Source organism: Notamacropus eugenii, chromosome 2, assembly GCF_028372415.1.
Source record: "Notamacropus eugenii isolate mMacEug1 chromosome 2, mMacEug1.pri_v2, whole genome shotgun sequence".
NCBI lineage: Eukaryota > Metazoa > Chordata > Mammalia > Diprotodontia > Macropodidae > Notamacropus > Notamacropus eugenii.
Window position 1 is genome coordinate 106,512,875 of NC_092873.1, and position 23,274 is coordinate 106,536,148.

The window sequence follows — 23,274 nt, forward strand, 5'->3', positions numbered from 1 at the left end:
ACTTGTTTTCTCATCATTTGACCTCCTAAAATACCAAACTCCACCTTTCTGTCTCAATACTCTTCTCCCTTTATCTCTTTAACATAGTACTCCCATCTCTGTTCTTAAAATACTCCCCATTCATTCTGAACAACAGTAATATCAATATCAGCGCAATACTATTAAAAGTAGTGAATTGAAATACTTGGAGTAACTACTGCACAGTGGTAAATTATACCAAAGTATATTCTTTGTATTTTACTCTTTTACTAATATCCCTCCCATCACTTCTCCATCAAACAATGACCTAATTACAAATATGAAAAATAAACCTCTAAGTCTAGCTGCATTCTCATCTATGGGTGGGGCATATGCTGTAGCAGGGGAACATAAGGATCTCACCCCAGCTCTAGTCCAGGATGCAGAAGAGTAATCAAGGCAGGAATCTCAGACCAATGAGGAGCCTATGATTCGGCTGCTCTAAGACAGCAGAACTTTCCAAATGGCAGATAGGACAGAGTCCAGGTCAGGAATATATATTCCAAACTGCCTTCCAGAATGGTTGCATCAATTCAAATCAAAGCGCCACCAACAGTCAACTAGTAACATCACACAGTCCTGCCAACATTTGTCTTTTTTCCCCTCTTCACGTTCGCTAGTCTGAAGGGTATGAGGTAGAACCTCAATGTTGCTTTAATGTTTAACATTTCTTTTATTGGTGATACAAGAGCAATTTTACATATGGTGTTTGAAAACTTGGATTTTCTTCCTTTGAAAACTACCTGTTAAGACCCTTTAGCCGTTTATGGATTGGGGAAAGATCAAGTCTTATACATGTGAATCAGTTTCTAATGTAACTTGGAGAAATCTATTGCAAAATATTTTTCCCAGTTATGCTTTCCTTCTAATTTCTGCTACATTTACAAGTCTTACAGAAACTTAATGTTTATATGATCAAAATTGTCCCTTTTATATTGATACTACCACTTGCTGATAGTACTCTTTCCCTAATAGATTTTTCTTGCTTTCACTAACCTGTTATGATATGACCTTTTACATGTAGGTCATGTATCCATTTGAATCTTATTTTGTTTTACAGTGAGATGGTGAATACTTAATTTCTGCCAGACTACTATCCAGTTCCCCCGATAGTTTCTGTTAAACAGTTCAGTCCTTTCCCCAATAACTGCAGTCTGTGAATTAAATAAATAATACGTTCCTGTGTTTGCTTCCACATGATTTGTACCTAATCTGTTCCACTTATCTGCCTGTTTTTAACAAACACCAAATTCTATTAATGATTACTGTTTTGTAATAGTTTGAAATCTACTGATAACCCTTCTTTTTCAGTTTTTTTCCCCATTATTACCCTTGAGATTCTTGATGTTTTATTCCTTCATATGAATTTCACTGCTTTTTTTCTAGGCATACAAAATATTTCTGTTTAATTGGCACTGCATTGAGAAAGTAAATTAACACAGGCAGTAGTGTCATGTTTATTATACTGACTTGACCTTCTCGTGATTAATTAATGCTTCTCCAATTGCTTAGGTCTTCAGTTCTGCAAAATGTTTTCTAGTTTGATTTAATATAATTCCTGGATGCATTTCAGATACACTTACAAATATTTTATAGCTTCTGTAGTTACTTTAAGTGGAATTTCACTTTTTAACTCTTCCTGCTGAGTTTTCTTGGTAACACAAATGCTGATAATCTTATGTGGATACGTTGTTTCAATTTCTTGGTTAATTTTAGGGCTTTCCAAATGATCCTATTTGCAAAAACCAATAGTTTTGTTACTTCTTTGTCTTTATCACTTCAATTTCTTTTTTCTCTCTTACTGTCAATAACTATTATTTCTAGCACTATGAAATAGTAGTAAAAATGGCCTTCTGGCTTTATCACAATCTTACTAAAACAAAACAAAAAAAACCTCTAACGTTTCCACATTTGTTCTTTGTACTTGTGTTTTTTGTAAACATTGTTAAGATTCTGCTTTTTAGTCCATTCTGCTATTCTCTTAAATTTTATAGGTGAATTCATCCCATTCACATATGACTGTTAATTGTGTATTTCTTGCCATTCTATCCTCTTTGCTCTTACTTGGCTCTTTACATGATGGTAAAAAGTTTTTCTGATACTTGTGACCTTTTATGTGAAAGAGCCGTTTTCTCTGTTCCAATTCTCCTTGCCCTACCTGATGCCAGATTTTTACTATTTGATTTTTTTTAATCCCCAAGCTGCATGTTTTCCTCTGATATTCAAGTTTTAAATATTCCCTTGCCTATACATGTTTCCCTTCAGAATTTAATGCATTTCTGTACTGGAATGTGTGTGCATGCAAATGTGCATAAATTGTGTTCTATCTGCCTTTGGTTCAGAGAAAAGATGCCTATTCCTTCCTATCCCTTCCTTCATGACCACAAACTTTCATTGTCTGCACCTTAATTATGCAATAGTGATTTCCCTTCCTTTCCTCTTCTCTCCAGTATAGAAAAAAATCTTTCATTTTTGTCCTTTCCTAAAATAAAATCATCTATACATCATCTGCCACTTTCAACCTATTCTCTGACTTGTAAAGATATTAGAGTTCCAAAAAGACTTTTGTTTCTTATCCCTCTATTAACATGTGAACAATTCATCATAAACGTGTACTTCTTAAGTTTTTCTTGGTAGCTGCACTTCCATTTGACAATGTAGCCTCAGTCAAAGTCTTTTTATCAGGACTGGTTGGAAATCTATTCCATTAAAGGCTAATTTCCTTCTCTGTAGTGTTACACTTAGTTTTGCTGAATAGTTTTCATTTGTAATATCTTGAAATATGGTAGTCTGATAATTTTCTCCTATTTTAAAATTTTGCTTTATTTTTGTTGTCTCACTGAGTTGTATTCTGTCTGTTCCATTTCAGGGCATTCAATTCTTCGGTGAGATTTTTCACCATCGGTTCTAAAGATGTCCTTGTCACCCTTTCCACTCTAGCTTTTTCTTTCTGTATTTTCTTTCATATCTTCCAGATACTCTTGCATTCCTTATGGTCAGAATGTCTTTTCCTTGGAAGATTTTATATGAACTTTGAGGCAGCTATACTACTTAGGGTTTATTCCTGGGTATCTTCTTCAATGCATTTTCTTATGGTATTTAGAGTTTTCCATGGTTTACATATTTCATCCTCCTCCCTATCTAGTTTGAAGATTAGGAGAAGGATGAGGGAGGGCAGAGATGCACTTGGATCAAGCTGTGAAACTAAATGGCATGAGCAGGGCTTCCGTGCTCTTGAGAAGCCCCTCCCCTTCAAGGCACTCTGGGGCTATTCCAGCACTAGGTTCTGCCTAGAGGTGCCCTCTTGCCACTGGACTCTAAGGCTTTCTCCTGCTACAGGTACTGACTAGATCCTTCCCCCTTGTTGCTGGGCTCAGAGGCTAATCCTATGCTGGGCTTCAAACACAGGTTTCAGGGATTTCTCCTTTCTCCTTATCCCCCTATTAACATGTGAAGAATTCACCATAAACACGGTACCTTTTTGACAGCTGCATTTCCATTTGAAAATGTCAATTCAGTTCAGTTCTTTTCATTAGAAATGCTTGGAAATCCTCTATTCCATTAAAGGCTCATTTCCCCTCCTGTAGCATTACACTTAGTGGTGCTGAACAGACTCTTCTTGGTTGTAAACCTTCATCACCTGCCTTCTACAAAGTCGTATTCCAAGGAATTCTGTCATTTACAGTGGCAGCTGGATCCTTTTGGAACGCTGAGCACTCTCTCACTAGCAGGACTCCTGTAGCCATTAGGATAGCTAAGTACTACTAGGTTGTATGGACCCACCTAGGGTCAAGCTGCTTGCATTCCACCCCTCAACCTACCCCAGCTTATCCTTGGGTCTCCAAAGAACTCGGGGCAAGGGGGGCCCTCTGTGGATTCCTGGGAGTAGAGGAGTATAGAGGTGAAACTTTTTGTTTCAAGAATGGTACATTTCTGAGCTTTACTGGGATGTTTTTGGGGGGTGCATGGTGGGTATCTGAGTGGAGCATGATAGAGAGCTCCTCTGCAAGCTCTCATGGCGCTACTGTCCTCCATTTATTTTTTCTCATCCATTCTCTATCAGCCCAATTCTGTGTCCTTTGCTGACTTTCTTCTCTCCCCTCCTTGAATATTTATTCACCCAAGGCTTTGACTATCTTTCTTGTTAAATAAGCTTTTCCTGGGGTATCACATTGACCCCCATAGTTTCAATTATCACCTATATTTAGATGACTCCTCTTATCATTTCCAGGGCTGAGAATTTCAATCCCACAGTTCTATTTGCTTACATCTTATGTAACTCAAAGTAAGACTGTGATAAGATCTAAGCCTAAAAGAACCAGGGTCTCACATTTCATCCTGGGCCATCTCCAGTCCTGATGACTATCATGCCACTGGACCCAGATGGCTCAGAAGAAGGTGAGGTTGGTGACCTTGCACAGCCCACCCTCATTCAAATAAAAGTCAACTGCAAGTCATGTCATCATCTTGATGTCACGGTCCTCTTTGAGAACGAAGGACAAACACAAGTCTATTTGCTAGTTGGGCTTTTCCACCTTGAAGTCCAACAGATCCCCTCCCAAGATCATATGCCTAAAACTGAACTCACCCTTCCTTACAAAACCTACTTTTTATTACTTCTCTTTAAGAAACCATCATCTTTTTCAGTAATTCTACCTCAGGGTAGTTATATTTAATGTCCCTCTCACTCACATCCAATCAACTGCCCAAACCTGTCAATTCTCTCTGAAATCAATCCCTTTCTTTCTACTCCCACTGCCAACATCCTAGTTCAGGTCCTCCTCATCTCTGGATTATCAGTTAGATAATCAGTAAGATAATAATATCAGTAAGAGACTAACTGGTCACCCTGACTCTAGTCTCTCCTTATTCTAACCTACTCGTTATACTGCTAACTCACCACCTTTCTAAGGCATAGGTCTTATCACTTCATTCTCTTGTTGAAGAACACTTAACTTTTTACTGCCTAACAGATCAACTCCAAACTGCTTAGCCTATCTAGTCATAGCCCTCCAAAATCTTCTTTTCCAGGTTCTCATACTACCCCCTCTTCTCTTGCACTCAGCATTCTGAAGAAATGGAATTATACACTGTTTTCAAATATCCTTTTGTTTTTACCATGACTAAAACAGACATCTTTCTGTCCTCATTTTTCCTTTCCTTTCATTTCCTTCTGCTGAAAGCTCTCCTTTATTTCAAGGCTGAGCTTCACTGACATTTTTTTTCATAAGTCTCTCCTATATCTTCAACTCTCGCTGAAAAAATATCTTCTCCTACTTGAGTCTCCCACAAAACCTGGTTCTAACCTCCTCTGAAATTATATGGGAATGATTACTCTTTGTATTTTTTATATACACACCTTATGTGACCTATTAGGTTGCTGTAAGCTCCTTGAGGGCAAAGTGCATTTTATTTCATCACTGCAGTCCCAGTAAGCAGTACAGTGTCACGGACATGATAAATGCCTAAGACACATTTGTCAATTAGGAAACAACATACCTTCCTGCTGACTGCAATTAGGAGACATTCAGCTGCTCCTACTTGAAGTTCAGGTTCATTCAGAAGCAAGCACAGCATCTCCAGGAGTTTGCAGTTTTCAGCTGTAATGTGGTTCATGGCCACCCAGTCAATGTAGCCTGCCAGGGTGTTGAGTGCTGCTATCCCTACCCTGCAGTTAGCCTGGGCCTAAATGGGCAGATAAATATGTAGATGTAATGGTGTCTCTCAACTAAAAGAATTCTTCCCCTCTCATATTCCAGATTACTTTATCTCAAGTTGTTCTTGGTCTTTACCATACTATACCTTATTGTGAACACATTATATATACTTAAATGCATGCATGTAATATTCTGACTGTAAGTTCTTTGGAGCTATATTTTTCATCTTTTTAGTGCACAGTAACTTCCTTGCATAGAGTAGATCAGGACTGTACAACACGTGGCCTGTAAAAAATTTAGGGTTGCCACTGCACTGTTTGTCAATGAATCGAACTAACCATCGTCAGTCTGTCTCCAGCCTAACCTATCTGCAGCCAGAAAATGTTTACAAGTTGTGCAGGTCTAGAGTAGATGCTTAATTCATGTTGACTAAACTGGAAGTTCAGAGATGAAAGATAAACTTTAATTACAACTGACCTTCTATTTCTAATTTTACTTGAAAAAAGATGATTCTTTTCATTTATAATAGTTGTGGCAGCCATATGGCAGGGAATTTAGAAGCTTCTTCCTCAAATACAAATACTTCTCAAATAGTGGCAGTTCTAAGACTTCAGTCTATAAGTTCCTATTGATAGTTATTGTCAACAAATCTGTTTTCTCAACAAATACCAAATAACATACTTTTATCTAAGACCAAAGAAGCAGAGATCTGTATAATTTACTTCTGATACACAGAGCCAAATAACTGGCCAAAGACACTGTAGAAATCATAGCCTCCATTACTTAGAACCATTTTTAAGTATTACCTGTAAGTGCAAATACTAAAAAGTTTTGCTATAAGGACTCTAAGCTGTTTCCTAATACTCTACACTCCTTACCTTTGGCTCCTGGGAAGTATCTGTTTTCTGGGGAGAAGAGAAAAAAAAAAAGAATAAAGATTCAGTTCATCAGAGTAAATGATTATGTTATACTCTTCCCCATTTCCCCAATCCAAAAGATGAAGATATACCTTTGGGAAATTTTGGAACAGAGATTTAAAATCTATTTAATACATCTTATTCTTTATCTTTCAGAGTAACACCCCACTGAGAAGCTATAGTATCTCTTGGAGAAAGTTGGAAGCAAAAATGAACTAGATTATGGTGACTTCTAAAATATGCTTGATTAATATGTATAAATTGATGCTGTATATAAACTAAGTCAGTAAAAACCTGAATTTTTAATTTTTTATTACAGAAGGATAAATTTTACTTCATCATGAATTTTTCCTCAACTAAATATTTTGCAGTTTTTAAAAAGATATCACTTCTGACTCCGTCACCAAATATAACCATGTAAACTTTTACTAAACACATATGAAAAATACTCTATTTGGCTATGGGGATACAAAGATAAAAATGAAAAATAGTCCCCTCTCTCAAGAAGATTACAGGGCAATACAAAGAAAACAACAGGTAAGTAAGTCCAAGATGATTTGAAGAGAGCAAATGTAAAGACCTAGGGGTTTTAGAAAAAGCAACACTAAGAAACAATGAAGGAGATGGCTTCAGGAAAACTCGGGAAGCCTTGTATAAACTGAGACAGAGTGAAGTGAGCAGAACCAGGAGAAAAATTTGCACAACAGCAATATTGTAAAGATAATGAACTTTGGAAGACTTAAGAACTCTGATCAACACAATGACCAGCCACAATTTCAAAAGACATCAAAAGATATCTACCTCCTGAGAGAAAGCTGATGGACTCAAGCGCCAGAGTGAAGCATATTTTCTTCTTTTTTTGTTCATGGCTAACATGGGTATTTGTTTTTCATGACCATATATATTTATAATGGGTTTTGTTTTTCTTGACTTCTCAATAAGTAGAGGAAGGGGAAGGATGGGGGAAGAGATAATTAGGAACTAAAAATAAAAATTAATTTTGAATTGCAAAGATACTCCTAATAAAGTCGCGTAGCACAAATTTGGTAATAAAAGACTATAGATCAGAAGAGATTAAACCTAGATATATTGATTTGGGATTTGTCCACATAGATGAGTGACCTTAGGAGATCTGAGGTAATCACTAAAAGTGGGTGGAGAGAAAAGAACCCAGGACTGAGTCTTAGAGAAGACCTATAATAGTGGGACAGGAAATGGGTGAGGATTCAGCAAAGGAGACTGAGAAGAAATCAGAGAGGGAGAAGAATCAGGAACTAGTGTTAAAAAAACCCAAAATACCCAAACCTGGAGATTCTCCTGAAGAGGTGGTCATCAATAGTGTCAAAAGCTGCAGGGATATTAAGAAGAATGAAGACTGAGAAAAGTCTATCAGACTTAGAAATTAAGAGACGGCCAATTTTGGAAAGAGCATTTTCAGTTCAACGTTGGAGTCTGAAGTCAGACTGCAAGGGGATGAGAAATTACTGGGAGAAAAGGAAGTAGAAATGATGAGTATAACTATATTTATTCAAGGGGTATGGATGTGAACATATGTGACAATAACTCAAAGAAAAGGCAAAGTCAAGTGAAGGGTTCCCCCCCCCTTTTTTTTAAATTGGAAGACCCCACCCCCACCCCCAAACATATAGGTATTACACCAAAAGAGATTCAGGATTAGCAAGAGAGGACAGGATGACTTAAGTGGCATGCAGAATTAAGATCAAAGACTTGGCTTTTGCAATGAGCCACTTATCAAAAACTGGAATGATACAAGAGACAATGGAAGGTCAAGGAGTCCCCAGAACAGGGGAACAGAAGTTCATGTCAGAGAGCTTCTATTTTCTTTCAAAACCTTTCCTCGACAATTACATTGTTGTTTGGTCATTTCAGTCACGTCTGACTCTTCATGACCCCATTTAAGATTTTCTTGTAAAAGATACTGGAGTGGTTTGCCATTTCCTTCTCCAGCTCATTTTATAAATGAGGAAAGTGAGGCAAACAGAGTTAAGTGGCTTGCCCAAGGTCACACAACTAGTTAAGTATCTGAAGTCGGATCTGAACTCATAGATGAATCTTCTGACTCTAGACCCAGAGCTCTATCTACTTCACCACATAGCTGCCCCATTCAATTATTTTAGTAAAGCAGAAATATAATGAGAATAAGATACATGTTCCTTTCCCTATGGGAATATTAACACTACAAGAAAACTAGAACGGTGATAATATAATGTATCAAGTCAAAGTACTACCCCTAACTTCTCTCTTGCTGGATTCTACTATTTCCACTTTGATTCTTCAGGTCTCTTGGGTACCAGGGCAAGAATAAGAATGACAGCGTATGACGCTTGTGCCTGCTTATCTCATCCTTAATTAATGTTCGATCAATCAATATTTATTAAGCACCCAATATGTACCAGGCAGTGTGTTAAGCACTATTCTCCAATAATTGAAAATTGTCAAAATTTGGAAGTGGGAACAAAGTCTGAGTGAAATGCAATGTTCCAAATGTATGTCATGGAATTGTCAGGGCACAATCTTCAAGTAAAAGTCTTAGAGGCTGAAGAAATTGAAATGGAAGGCAAAGAAGTACTAGGATCATAAATCTAGTGCTGGAAGAGATCATCAAGTCCAACCCATTCAAACAAACAAACACTAAGATGTATGACTTTCCCAGGGTCACACAGCTAATAATGAGTGTCTGAGGCCAGATTAGAATCTAGAGTTTCCTGACCAAAAGCCTGGAGATCCATTCATTCTACTCGCTGCCTCCTCTTCCTCCTCTATATGATGTCTATTCTACCATCCACCAGGCTTGCTCAACCACAAGACTAGGGACTGTAATTCTGGAAAAGGTAAACCTCAACAGAGGTACCCACAACTTCAGAATGTCTGAAAACCACTGGTCAAAGCTAAACAGTAAGACTGAAGTTGGACAGTGAAGCAGCTTACCATTGGAGAATATATTTTAAATCTAATTTTTGTCTGGAAAGCCTCTCTTAAAACTGAAGGCTACCCACATTAAAAATAAAACAGTTCTGCACTCCAGGAATTTCTCTACTTTGGTCCAGCTCTTCATTTTGAAGCCTCACTCTGGCCCTAGAATTCACACTGGAAGTATTGTCTGCCCCTGGAGCCTCTCCCTCTGATTGGATGGCTTCTCCCTAAGTCTCATTCCTCTCCACGGTCCACTTGGGACTTCCTCTACTATCCTCCTCTCTCCCACCTTTTCAACTTCCTTTTACTGGTACTTTTCCTTCATTAGAATGGAAGCTCCTTGAGAGCAGGGATTATCTTTCTTTCTACTTGTATTTGTATTTCCAGTGCTTAGCACAGTGCCTGGCACATAATAAGCACTTAATAAATACCTATTTACCTGCTACCAAATTCATCCCTAAAATTACTCTAGCATGTTGTTAGCATAACAGAACACTGCAGTGAACAACAAGAATAACTTCCAGATAATGCTCAGAGACGACATTTGTAGAGCTAAAAAACTTTCTTGTAGGGTGCCAATCTATGCAATCAAAAGGATTCCACTACCAGTTGAAAAATATTCACTAAGCAACAACAATCCAATTGTACTTCTCAGGCTATAAATAAAACTTCTCCCCTAAGAACAAAATAAGTCTGTATTCACAGCTCACTATAGGCTACTAGTTCAATTTTGTAGCAAAAAGTCATTCTTAGAAAGCTGGCTAATCCCCAAGGAATACTCAGTCAACAAACTTCACCATTACCATTCTATCAGTGGGCTAAGCCTGAGACAACAGAAAAAACAGGGCTTTTTCCTCCTTCCCAAGTGATCTTAAAATGAAATTTTCTCTGAACTTTTCCTTTAAAACTGTTAGTGGGGGGGCACAACAAATAGCGCACTGGACCTGAAGTCAGGAGGACCTAAGTTCAAATTTGGTTGCAGATGCTTACTAGCTGTGTGACGCTGGCCTCAAAAAACAAACAAAAAACTTAAGAGTAGCTTATAGTCCAAAGTGTCTGGAAATTAAATAAGATAATATTTGTAAGGTTCTTAGCTAAACGCCTATTCCCTTTCCCATCCCCTTACACTTAACCAAATGGCTAACAGCAACAGAGTTTGACACTGTCATAGGAAATAACTAATACTCTCCTCCCCTGGAAAGTTTTTGAGTTCTAGAAACTGGGCAATCAAAATGCCTCTTTCCACTAAAATCACCTACAGAGATGAATGAGAAGACAAAATTGAACTTACAGAGTTGAAATCTTAGTAGGACAAATGGCACTGTTATAACAAAGACTAATAATGAGCTCAATAGTTTTTCTACTCCTGGAAGGGAATCAAAGCAACCAAAAGACCAAGATTAATGAGACACCAATTTGATGAGCACATGGCAGACTTTGTAAAGATTAAAATGACAACCAAATATTAGATGTCTAATTAATAGTGCAGTGTTTTGCATGCAATAGGTCCTTAATGATTTGCTAGGATAGACTTTTACCTTTACAGCAAGGTAGAAGAATCCTTATCAAAAAGATAAATAATCCCTTTCCCCTGTCAATCCTGTAATTTGGGCACTAAATTTTAAGAAAGTCATTTTCAGTTCATAAAACTGTAGATTTAGAGCTAGAAGGTCACTGAATCCAACCTCCTCATTTTACAAATGAAAAAACTGAGGCCCAAAGATGTCAAGTGACTTCCTGAGGGTCATACAGCTAAATGTCTGAGGCAGAATTCAAACCCAGGTCCTCCAGACTCCACATAAACTCTACCCACTAAACTATTTTGCCTGAGAAACATCTTATTTAAATGGTCATTTCTTTTTGCCTTAATGCAAAGACTTTTGCTTTTCTTATCTATTCTTAATATCCAAAAATGTTTTCCCACTTCCTGAACAATAAGACTTTTCCACTTGCTGCACCTCTGGAAAAAGGGATTCCTCTTACCATTCGCCGATATTTGTTCACGTTCTGTTGAAGAGTATTAAGCAGAAAGCTGAAGATCTTTTCCATGTTCTGGGTCAGTGTTTGCTGGATATCCCTTCTTCTCTGAGGGGGCAGTGTTTGAAAAGTCACCACATCCTCTGCCAATCGCAGAAGGATGAACATCACTAGTTCTGTCTGTGTTTCCTATACCAATGAATATAAATCAGGTAAGTCTGACTGAAATGGGATTTCTTTTAGCTCTCTACTACTAGTCTGAAGTTTTAAAAAAATATATAACAAATTTAATAAATTGTGCATATGCTTCATTCCACAAATTCAAATGAGTTGTAGTTGCTTTCAAATATACATTACAGGTAGTAAGAAATAAATGTATGTTGTGCTTCATACCCCTTGTTTGGAGAGGGTATCCAATTCTTTCAACATGTCGGGCCAGTGCTGTGGCCATTCCCGCTTGATCATTTCCACCACAATTCTAGACAAAACATCTTTAATGTGGCTTTCTTCTTCCAAAATATTTTGAGTCCCCTGAAAGAGAACCAATACATATACATACATGCATATATAGCTAGACAACAAGAGTACAGAAAACATAGAATCAGGGCTACTTTTAATTAGATAAAAGAACACAGCTGTCTCAAGTATTTGAAGAATTAATTCTACAGGCTTGCCATTACCTCTTCTCATAAATTCACATGATACTTTAACAAATAATAGCTGGTGCTCAGAACCAGGATGATTTGATGCTTCTCTTTAGCTAAACATAATAGACTTTCTCCTCATACTTCTTCCCTTCTGTTTTGGGGAGTCAGCATAGGGATTGAAAATATGTAGAGAGGTGAGGACAGAATAAAAAGTAAGCTGGGAAACAAGATATAAGATTTGGGACTTGAAATATAGCACTTCATCAATAGTGCTATTACAGGTATTCCCCCATATCCCACCCCCCAGCCAAAGCTACTTAACTAAGTCTAAGTCTCAGGACTTAGGTTGTTTATATCTCAAATGAGAGACTGAAATCCAAATGAGAATTTTCACTAATAAGGATGAAAATGATTTGAAGACAAAAAGAGTCAGGGCTCATTTTTTCCAAGGGTTTAGTCAAAATTGTGCATTTTTGGTTCTGCCTACCAACACAATCACCTTCCACAATGTAAACTATTAGTATAGTGGTGAAAGAAAGAAGCAGAAAAACAGGTGCATTGGACTCTAAGTCAGATCTAAAAAGCTTAGACTCCTGAACACAAGAATTGACCACTTAAAGAAGTTAATATTAAATGAAGCAATGATAAAATCCTTAAATTTGCTTGAAACATTTATGCAGGTAGCCCTCTGAATGAAATTTATTAAGCACTTTTTGAATTCAGCTTAAGAAATAGAATGTTTCACACATTCAAGAAAAAAATACAGTTTTTATAGGGACCACCACTTAAAATCATTATTTCACTACCATATAAACCATAGGGGGGACCTTCTTCCTTTTTGGAATAGAAACACCATTGGTCTGTGTCATTCCTGCCCCCCTGCCCCCAACCTTCACCCCCATCAATGGCATTGTAAAATTTCTACAATGTTATCTGATTTCTGTCAAACTGGTTATTACACAAAAAGTTCACACCATACTCCCCAAATCATTATTAAAAGAGCAGCACCTCATTTTAATCTACCCTTAGCAGAAGTTCTCCAACTACTTATTACTTACACTTGATATCAGCCCCATGACATTGTTCTTTAGAAACACCTTCTCCAGGCGAGACATGTTGTTCCACCGAAACCTGGCCAGCAAAATGGAGAAATGCAATAGATATACACTGAGAAGACATGGAACATTTTATAAAGTGAGAAACAGAACTGTTCCCCGACCTCAATTATGCTGTCACATCCATCAAAGAATCTACTGATAAATGTACTTTTGATTCTACATGTATACAAATACTTTCATTCTGAAGATTAGACTTGAGAGACTCCAGAGTAGGGTGTACAATCCCAATACCAACATGACTCTGAGAATAGATTTTAATGTGCACAAAAGCTAATAGTGGAAAACCACATACACAGAAACATCTATTTATTGTCCTTTCATTTTGATGAAGTAAAATAAATATATACCCCTGATAACTGCTAAGACAATAAGAGGACCTTGATGCTATCTGACTAGGTAGTATAACTTTCTTGGATATTAAGGTGATATTTACAATTCTGGTGTAAATCTAGTTTAGTGTATAAACACCAACTGTTGCAATGGTAGTTGGCCTAGAGAGTACAGATGACCAAAATTAGGAAGCTGGCATGTGGGAGCTTTTGATATTTCTGGATAATGCTACACTAGTCATCATACATGAACTGTTCATGTACTCAGAACTGAGCAAGGTTCTCAGAAAGGTCATGAGGTACAGAAACGTAGAACCAGAAAGACCACATTAGATTCTGAATGTTTACAAAATGCTTGCCTCACATCATGCCCCCAGATCCTACCAACAACTCAGTAAGGTAGAATTTATACTACAGGCATTAATTTCACTTTACAGGGAAAAAAACAAGGCAAGAGAGATTGAGTGCCTATGCTCACTCAGTTAGCAAGCACCTGAGGCAGAATTCTAGCTCAATTTCTGCTGATTTCAAGTCCAATACCGGGAAACTTCCTTGGATAGGATTTTGTCTAGTAATAGGAAGACTATGTACGCATATGTCAAAAGTCACCAGAAAAAGAAAAACAATCCTTAATATTCAGAAGGTTCAGTGGGAAAACTACAGGCTATATGAGGCTAAAATGATCTCAGGTACATAAGAGTCTCTTACTTGACAACATGCTCCAGGATCTGAAGGCCAAAGTGTCTAACTATTGGAGTTTGTGTTTTCTCAGCCAACTTCAGGCCACAAGGGACACAAATGGGGCACTTTTCTTTAAACTCTTCACAAAACTGAGGAAAAGAAAATAGATAATGCTTTTACTAGCAGCTGAGGAATAAAAAATATGAAGAGGATTATTTGGTATTGTCAGCAAGGAAACACATATCGAGGTATGAACAAAGAAACAAAAATATTCTTCATTCATTATCTTTACTTTTTTGATTTGTCACCCCAGCCAAACAGATTAAAATGAAACAATACTTCAGCCCGATGAAGAGATCTAGTTATTCCGATTCCGCTCCTTGTGCACAAGATGAACATTCATAAAGTTATGAAGCTTTCTTTTCGGGGTGGGGTGGAGCAAATCAGTCATTACCTGTACAACTCCTGTTTAACACGGGAGTGTGATTCTGCCCCCTCCCCAGCTTCACCAACGCGCACGGCCACGACCCTCCTTCCCCCACAAACCCCAGAAGACCATTTCCTCAAGGACACCGCCACCGTTGAAAGGAAAATGCAAAACTTGACGTTCAGCTCCATGCAACGGAGCCTGGACACCACGAGCTCAAATCCTAGAGTTCTAGAGTGTGGGGGGGCGGTGACTGGTGACTGAGAATGGGCAGAGATGAAGGGAGGGAGATGCTTATAAACCACACCAAAGGAATGCCAGCCAGGAAGAAGTCCGGGCAGGGCACGGGACCGGGCCGCACGTTCACAGGTAGCAGAGCAGGGTGAGGAGAGATCACAGAGCGGGGTGAACGGGGGAAAGGAAGAAGGCACGCAGACTGCCCGGGGAAGGCAGCGAGGGCTGCAGGCACTATTGTGCCCGACTGCTGGAAGAGAAGGGGGGATGGGCAGGCGAGGATGGGGCGTGGGGGAGTAGCCGGCAGCCAGGGCCCGGGAAATGGCATGGCGGTGGGAAGGGGCCTGGGTGCGGCGGGGTGAGCCGGGCCGGGGGAGGGGATGTGGAGGAGCTGCATCAGAGGGGCGCCAGGGAGCACGGGGGAGGGGTTCGCAGGCCTCGTGGGCCCCAGGCCGGAGCGGAGCCGCGGGCCCGGCGTCCGCAGCGCGTGGACTCCTCGGCGGTGCCAGACGCCCCCCGAACTCCGCTTTGCAGGTTACCTTGAGGGCCTCGAGGCGGTAACGCTGGGTGGAGCTCGGGTCCATCATGACCGTCACCGCCCTCACCAGCTGCTCGCACAGACCGTTCACTTCATCCGTCGACATGGCGAGAATCCCCCCGTGCGGCGCGCGCCCACCCCCGGAGCACGAGGCAGCTCTCCGCTATACCCGCAACCAGGGCCGCAAGCGCTCCCACACCGGGGCCGCACCGCGCAACAGCGCCCGGGGAAGACCAGGAGCGGAGGGCAGCAGAGCTACGGAGCGAGCACCAACCGCTCCGAGTGGGGAGGGGGGAAAAAGAGGAGGAGGAAGAGGAGGAGGAGGAAGAGGAGGAGAGGGAGGAGGAGCCAAGGAAAAGGGGAGGAGGGAGGCAACCACCCTGCGCACGCGCCGCCGCCCCTCCACGGCGCGCGCACTCGGGTCCAGCCACTGCGCAAGCGCCCCCTCCAGGGGAGGGTAGAGGGGGCGGGCCTTTGGCCACCACGGGGCGGGGGTGATGGGGTGGAGTTTAGCGTGCACGAAGCGCGAAACCTGAAGGTCTAAGTGCGCAGGCGTTTCAACGGTTTCCGGCGACCAAAGGCCAGTCCTGGTCTAGTCTGGGTTTGAGCTGCTGCTTGGCGCGGCGGTCGAGTCGGACGAGATGGGGACATCTTAGCCGGGTGTCTGACAGCGGGCGTGGAGGAGGGGCGATCGCCTTCTTCGCCAGGCCCGGCCCGCCTTCCTCCCCTTCGGCAGGCGGCGCGTCTCCTGTCAGACGGACGCCGAGCACGGCGGACCCCGGCCGGCGGCGCGCGCAGGTGGATCCCTGGCCTTGGTAGGAGAATTGTGGGCCCCCTTCCGCAGGAGCTGCCTTGGTTCTCGGCTTGACGGGACGCCGCTTTCGGTGACACCGGCCGGTCCCGGGGCCGGGAGCCGGGCTCGTCCTGCCGCCGAGTCTTGGCCATCCTGTGCTGCAGAACTGGAGCCTGGAAGTCTGACAGAATCGCGGTTGGATCTGATTGGGTCGTCTTGGGGGCAGTATCTTAGCTGTCCAAGCCGGGGTGCCAGACTAGGGACTCCGAAAACTGCCCTTACGGTACTTACTGGGATGTCGTATCATCTGAAAGGATCCCCGCGAAGAGATGGGAGCATTTAGGGGTGGCCCAGTGCGGCTAGGAAGGGTTAGTTTAAGGGAGAGCCCATCCTAAAAGAGAATAAAAACAGGTATTTTAAACCAGACGATGTAATAGTGATCATCGTTATCAGGGTCAGCACCGACTGGAAAGAAACTTCCTCCAGTGTCTGTTTTTGTGTTCTGTGCAATCTCATTTACATATTGTATTCGCTGATATTTATGTCTTATATCCCCAACCCCCATTCGATCACTTGTTCCTCTAATCTTTCCTGTTATTTTAAGTGCCTTTTTTTCCCCACTGGCAGTCTGATTCTTTTTCGTCTTCGTAGTTTCATAAAGTTGCTACCATGATCCACTTTCCAAGGCTGAGTTATCTCTGTTACATGAGAACTTAAACTGCGGATATATTACATCCTTCTTTAGCTATTATTGTTCAGTGAACTAAAATTGATTTCCTTCTTTCAGTCAGATATCTCAAATAATAAAGAGATATTATTTTCTTAATCTTTTTTTGCACATTTCCAAATTAATAGCATTGAGACATACTATAACTTTTACCAGTTGAATCCTGTTTTCTGTTCTAGAATATGGTTGGATGCTTAAAATATGGTTGGGTGCTCAACTGTCAACCTCTGTCTCCTATTTACATCTATACTCCTTCCTCTCTGCTCATTTATGTTTCCTGTGGTTTTCAACTTAGTACTTCCTAAGCACTCTGAAATATACTTGTGCATTGTTCACTCCAACTTCCAGATTAATAACAATGATAAATATCACTAACCTTACTACCTAATGAATTATACTTTTTTGGTTTTCCGTTTCCTTTGTCCTCAATAAAGAGGTCAAATAAAAATGTGTAAGTGATTTAGGTTTCCTCTCTAGAAATACCATCTCATTGCTCTTTTCTGTGTTGGTCTTGGGTTCACCCAAGTCCTATCTGGGAATATTGTATTTTTTCCAGTTACTTGTAAAAACAATTTTTAACATACATTTAAAAAACGTTTTTGAGTTTCAAATTCTCTCCCTTCCTTCCCTCCCCCTCATCTCTCTGAGATGGGAAGTTATATATAGGTTATACATGTACAATCATGCAAAAGATCAAGTTCTCTCCCCGGACCCAAGCTCAATTATTCTCTCCTAGAAGCTTTCGGCTGTTCTGATGGATGATAAAGAATTCATGTGTTAGTGAGTCAGAATTCATTATCTTCCTACCCTTACTCTCTCCCCTTCCCATCTTCCCTGTTTCTGTAAAGGGCCCTCCTCATCCTTCCAGACAACTTGGTTTGCAACTTCAGAGTCATCAGCACTCCTTCATTCTCCCTCACCCCTTGTGTCCAGTCAGTTGCCAAATTCCCGGGATAAAATACAAATTTTCCTGTTTGGCATTTGAAACCCACCACCACCTAACCCTAACCAACCTATTTTTCCAGACAGTTGCACATGACCCCTTGTCATGCATTTTTCTTCTAGCCAAATTGGCCAACTTGTTTTCTCCAAACTTGACATTTTCATAGTCAAATATCTCATGTCCTAAATTTACTGCCTCTTTACTTGTGCCTCTTAGGATCTGTAGACTGCTTCAAGGCACAGCACCAAGAGATTTCTCCTGAAATTAATCCTTTACTTATCTCTCCCCCTCTATATGTTAGTATTCTTCCTACCTCACTGTGGCTATTTTGTATTTATTTTATATTGACCTTTCTATGTACATTTTTGTTGTCTCATAAGAGAATGTAAACTCCTTGAGGACAAAAATTGTTTCATCTTTCTTTGTATTCCTACTGTCTAGCACAACTTCATGCACATAGTAGGCCCTTAATAAATGTTTGTTGAATTGGCATAGTAGATAAAGAGAGCACTGGGCTTGGGATCAGGAAGAACCATATTTGTGAGTTCAAATCCAGCCCCAGATACTAGCTGTGTGACCCTGAGTACTTTATTTAACCCTGTTGGCCTCAGTTTCTTCATCCATAAAATGAGTTGGAGAAAGAAATTGCAAACCACTCCAGTATCTTTGCCACGAAAACCCCAAATGGGCTCATGAAGAGTCAGAAACAACTGAACAACACAATTTTGATCCCTCTAAAATATTTTATTGAATTATATATAGTAACCATACTGAATTATCCTTAGTGATTTCAGGTTGCTTTAAAACTTAAAAAGTACGCTGGTTTCTGTAGCAAAATACATAAACTGAATAAAGTCATTCATACTCTGTCTAGTAGAATTGTGAGTTAATCTTTTAACTGGCTATTTTGTGCAGTATTAAAAAGTGGTAGTTTAAATAATCCAAGAAAGAGTCTTTGTGTTATGTCATGCTACAGACTAGTTAACTAGAATTTGATGAAACTAAGTGAAAAAAAGAATTTTCAAATGTGGGTTACTTTTAGCCCATTCTAGCCCAGGTTTTATGATTATCAAGAACCTTCAAATTGCCTCATTATAGGAAGGTAGGAAGAAATTCCTCTTAGGGTTAAGTGGAAACCTTCCAAAACATATTTCTCTCACATGGTATTCTTAATAATTCCTCCAAACTAATAAACAATTTTTTCCTGCAGGTGGACATTAGCTGTTCTTAAAAGAATGGCTATTATATCAAAACTTAGTTTCTTCTTTATCTATTTTGCTCTTGCTTAGCCTTAGTAGAAAGGAGATAAAATTGAATTTCACAGATGAAACTGAAAGCCAAAGTTAATCAACAGTTTCATCTAATTTCTCCTACAACTTTAAAAAAATTTGTGTAACCACAGACTAGGTCCTTATAGTGTAGTTTTTACCAATGCTTCTGATAAATTGAATTTTTGAATAAGCATTATCAAACTTGACGTTACATTGTTAGCTTTCGGCACTGAGAATTTTTAGAGTAAGATTTAAAGATCATCTAATTCAATCCTTTCATTTTACAGATGAGAAAACTGTTCTGTTCTTCACCTTGTTTCCATCTTTTAAAACTGAAATCATATGCTACCTCTTATGTGAAGATTTCCCTGATGCCCATAGAAGGTAAAGATCTTCCTCTTTATGCCTAATGCTTTTACACTTTTTGTAATATACTTGTAATATTTTAGATTGTAGTTATCTGTTTTTGTGCCTTAAATTTTCTGAGCTTTATTAGTTCATTAGTTCTCAACATCACACAAATTACCTGAAAAGGGTTATGTTTGACATACTCTATTCAATGCAGGAAATATTTATTTAAGCCCATACCATGTGCACAGGACTGTGTTAGACTCTAAGGAAATACAGTTTATGTAAGATATTCTTTTTGACTTGATGGGGCTAAAAGTCTAGTAGTGGGATAAAGAAGGAAGAAAACAAGCATTTATTAAGTGCCCACTGTTTAGCTAGGTGCTGTTACAATTATTATCTCATTTTATCCCCTCAGTAACATTGGGAGGTAGGTTCTGTTATTATCCTTATTTTGCAGTTGAGTAAACTAAGACAAACAGATCAAGTTACTTGCCCAGGCCCATACAGCTAGGAAATGTTTGTAGCTAGATTGGAACTCTAGATTGGTTTTCTGACTTTAGGCCCAGCATTCTATCTACTGCACCAACTAGCTGCTTCAGATAAGGACATACATAGAATCACAGAGTCAGAAGAGGCCTCAGAGTTCATCTAGTCAAACACATTCCTGAAGGAAATAAGCATTGATTAAACCCCTCTAAGTGTCAGGCACCAAACCAAACACTTTACAAATATTGTCTCATTTGCTTCTCACAACAATCCATTTTATAGTTGAGGAAAGTGAGGCAGATAAAGATTAAGTTACCTGACCAGGGTCACATACCTACTAAATGTTTGAGGCTGGATTTGAATTTAGGTCTTCCTGACTCCAGGCCGAGCACTGTCTCCACTGTACAACACTAGGGGATAGTTTGTTCAATTCTCTGGAGGTGAGATATGGAGAACTGAATTCACAAAGCAGCGAGTTCCAGTTTGGCTGGAGGATGTAAGTGCTTTAAGGGTAATCAAGTGAAATCAGGCTGAAAAGATAGATAGGAGAGAGTTTGTTCAGAAGAATCTCCTATACAATTCCTTCCACAAGTGGTGATCCAGCTTCTGTTTGAATGTGCGTAGCATGTATGAGACAGCCAGTGCCATTTTTGGACAGCTCTGGCTGGTAGGAAGTTTTCTTCTCATTTCAAGGCCAAACCTGCCTCTGTAAGTTCCTCTCATAGCTCTTAATTTTCCTCCCTGCAGCCAAGAAGAAGTTTATTCCTTTGCCCAGAGAGCTGTTTAGATACTTGAAAATGCTGTCATGTTTCCTCCTAACTTTTCTCTGGGTTAATCGTCCCCTTTCTCGCAACCTGTAAGTCCTTTGTGTTGAGGGCTTTCAGCCCCTCTCCCTCTGGATGTATTTCAAAGAGGCAGTGTGATATGGTGGAAGGAATTTGGGGTCAGAAGACCAGGATCTAAATCTTGGCTATGCCATTTACTGTCTGTGTGACAAGTCACTAACTCGTCTGAGACTTAGTCTCATCTTTGGAGTGAGGGGTTTGGAGTAGATGCCCCTTAAGGCCCATCTAGCTCTACAGCTGTGCCCTAACCTTGTCGGTATTCTTTCTTATTCTGCCTACTTTGAACTTACCTCTGTATGCCCTTTATTCTTTAGTTCCTATAGCCTTGTCATTCATAAATAAGTGCATTAGAAGGATGCAAAACAAAATTTTGTATGAGGTTCAAGGGGGGGAAAAGGTCATTATTTACTGGAGGAAATAGCCTTTGAGTTGAATTCAACAAACATTTACTAGCTACATACCATGCACTAGGCATTGGGGCTACAAAGATAAAAATGAAACAGTGATTGCTCTTGAGAAGCTTACATTCTACTGGAGCTATACAATGTATGCACAGATAAATAAATGAAAGGTAGTTTGAAGAGGCAGAATACTAACGACTGGGGAGAACAGAGAAGAGTTCATGGAGGAAGGTAACATAAGCTGAACTTTGAAAAAAGTTAAAAAGTCTGGAAGGCTTCAAGGAGGAAGGGGTATATCTCATTCAGGGGAGCTGTTTGTTCCAATTCTTGGAGGTAGAAGGAATATTGAATTCACAAAGCAGCTAGTTCAGGTTGACTGGAACATATAGCTTTTTCAGGGTAATGGAGTAAAATTAGGCTGAAAAGATAGATGGGAGAGAGACGGTGGAAATTATCTGGGTAATAGTGTGTCTTTAATCATTTTCCACCCAAGTTTGAGCATATATCAGGCTGAGGGGTTTGTATTTACCTTAGACACAATAGGAGGCCCCTGAAGTTTTTTGAGTACTGGAGTACTTAAGACTCTGTCTTAAGATGATTACTGTGTCAGCTGTGTGTTGAATGGATTGAATAGGGAAGAGATAAAAAACTGAGAGATCAAGAAATAATCTATTACAATAGCCTAGGTGAGTGTTCACGAGAGACTGAAGTTAGGCATAGTCTCTTGAGTCAGGAGACAGTTGTGAAAGATGTTGTAGAGTTAGAATTGACAGGTCTTGGCAGCTGATTATAATGGGCGAGTGAAGGGGGAGAATCAAGTATGAGTTGGGTTATGACTCTAGGTGGTACCCTCAACAGAAACAGGAAAATTTGGAGGAGGTATGTGTTTAGTGGGAAGATGCTCAGTCCATTTTGTACATGTTGAGTTTGCAGTGGGATATCCAGTTGCAGATGTTCAGCAGTTTGTTGGAGATGCAGGTAACTGGAGTTCAAGAGAGATTACATATATGGATATATGGATTATATATATGGATATATAGATTAGAGAATAATCAGCATGGAGATGCTAATGAAACCATGGGAATGAATGATATAACCAAAATCCATAGAGAGAGAAGAAAACTTATGACAGACCTTTGGGGAACACCCACCTTTAGGGATTGGTTATTAAGCGCTTAGGAAGCCTTTAACCTCATTTATGGTAGCACAAATAAAAGGTAATTTTAGAATTTGTGCACATTATAAGGTTAGAGGAGATAGAGAAACTAGGAATCCTGCATAACTGGATTTGGTTTGGCACCCTCTAATAAGTGGAATCTAAGATCTTAGAAAACAGTGTTCTCTTGCAATGGGGAGAGGGTAATGTTAATGAAAACCAAAAACATTTAAAAAAAATTTTTTTTAAATTAAAAAACCAGTATTGTAGGGAATGTCTGATTAAATGTTCGTTGCTGTTTAAAAGTACTCAAGTAGACCTGTGATCTCATCAGAATAGATATTCATCCCAAGCAGTGTTGAGGGCAACATTTCCATGCCTGCTAATTCTATATGACCCTTGTCCATGGCCTCCTCTGAATACATTTTAGGGGGTCCACCCAGTGTGTCAAAGGCCTCACTCACTTTCTCCTGACATCTTGAGCGTATTGTAGAGGGATGATGTGATGACCACTGGTTTAACCCTTGTTCTCACCATGTTCCTACTGCATTTTATTTTTTATTATTTTTTGAAAGTGCTTTCTCCTTTTTGTGTTGTTTTTGAAGGATTTATCATGTGTTACAGTCTCCTCACACCCTACCTGCATCTCTCCATTGCCCTTTGAGTGAAACTCATTTTAGTTTGGAGACTAGAGTTCCATGACTCAAAGCCATAGAACACAGTACAGTACAAATTTATTAAGTACTTAGGTTATAATCTAATGGAGGAAGACTGTAGCCAAAAGGAAGTTCAAAGGGAGGTAGGTTGGGGCAGAAGGTACCTCG

At 39.8% G+C, this 23,274-nt stretch overlaps 2 protein-coding genes across 7 annotated transcripts in view; one reads left to right on the forward strand and one right to left on the reverse strand.

Annotated features, from left to right (window-relative positions):
- The window catches only part of XPO5 (exportin 5), a 59,568-nt gene extending 43,788 nt beyond the window's left edge, over nucleotides 1-15,780 (reverse strand). Inside the window, exons 1-7 of the mRNA XM_072642243.1 lie at nucleotides 15,479-15,780; nucleotides 14,306-14,427; nucleotides 13,209-13,281; nucleotides 11,897-12,034; nucleotides 11,510-11,692; nucleotides 6,554-6,580; nucleotides 5,518-5,703 (exon numbers count right to left, since the gene is read on the reverse strand). Of these exons, the coding sequence (XP_072498344.1) occupies nucleotides 5,518-5,703; nucleotides 6,554-6,580; nucleotides 11,510-11,692; nucleotides 11,897-12,034; nucleotides 13,209-13,281; nucleotides 14,306-14,427; nucleotides 15,479-15,583 (834 nt within the window). The 5' untranslated portion in view covers nucleotides 15,584-15,780. The remainder of the gene's footprint in view (nucleotides 1-5,517; nucleotides 5,704-6,553; nucleotides 6,581-11,509; nucleotides 11,693-11,896; nucleotides 12,035-13,208; nucleotides 13,282-14,305; nucleotides 14,428-15,478) is intronic.
- Nucleotides 15,781-16,088: 308 nt separating this feature from the next.
- Nucleotides 16,089-23,274, forward strand: part of POLH (DNA polymerase eta) — a 33,051-nt gene continuing 25,865 nt past the window's right edge. Inside the window, exons 1-2 of one of the 6 annotated variants that reach the window (XM_072642247.1) lie at nucleotides 16,089-16,292; nucleotides 19,499-19,595. Coding sequence is in view for 1 of the 6 variants with exons in the window: in XM_072642244.1 (XP_072498345.1) it covers nucleotides 17,756-17,777; nucleotides 19,499-19,595 (119 nt within the window). In the remaining 5 variants the exon portion in view is untranslated. Of the gene's footprint in view, nucleotides 16,293-16,437; nucleotides 16,554-17,706; nucleotides 17,778-19,498; nucleotides 19,596-23,274 lie in introns of those variants that run through there. The other 5 variants (XM_072642249.1, XM_072642244.1, XM_072642248.1 and 2 more) reach the window with 5 other exon arrangements.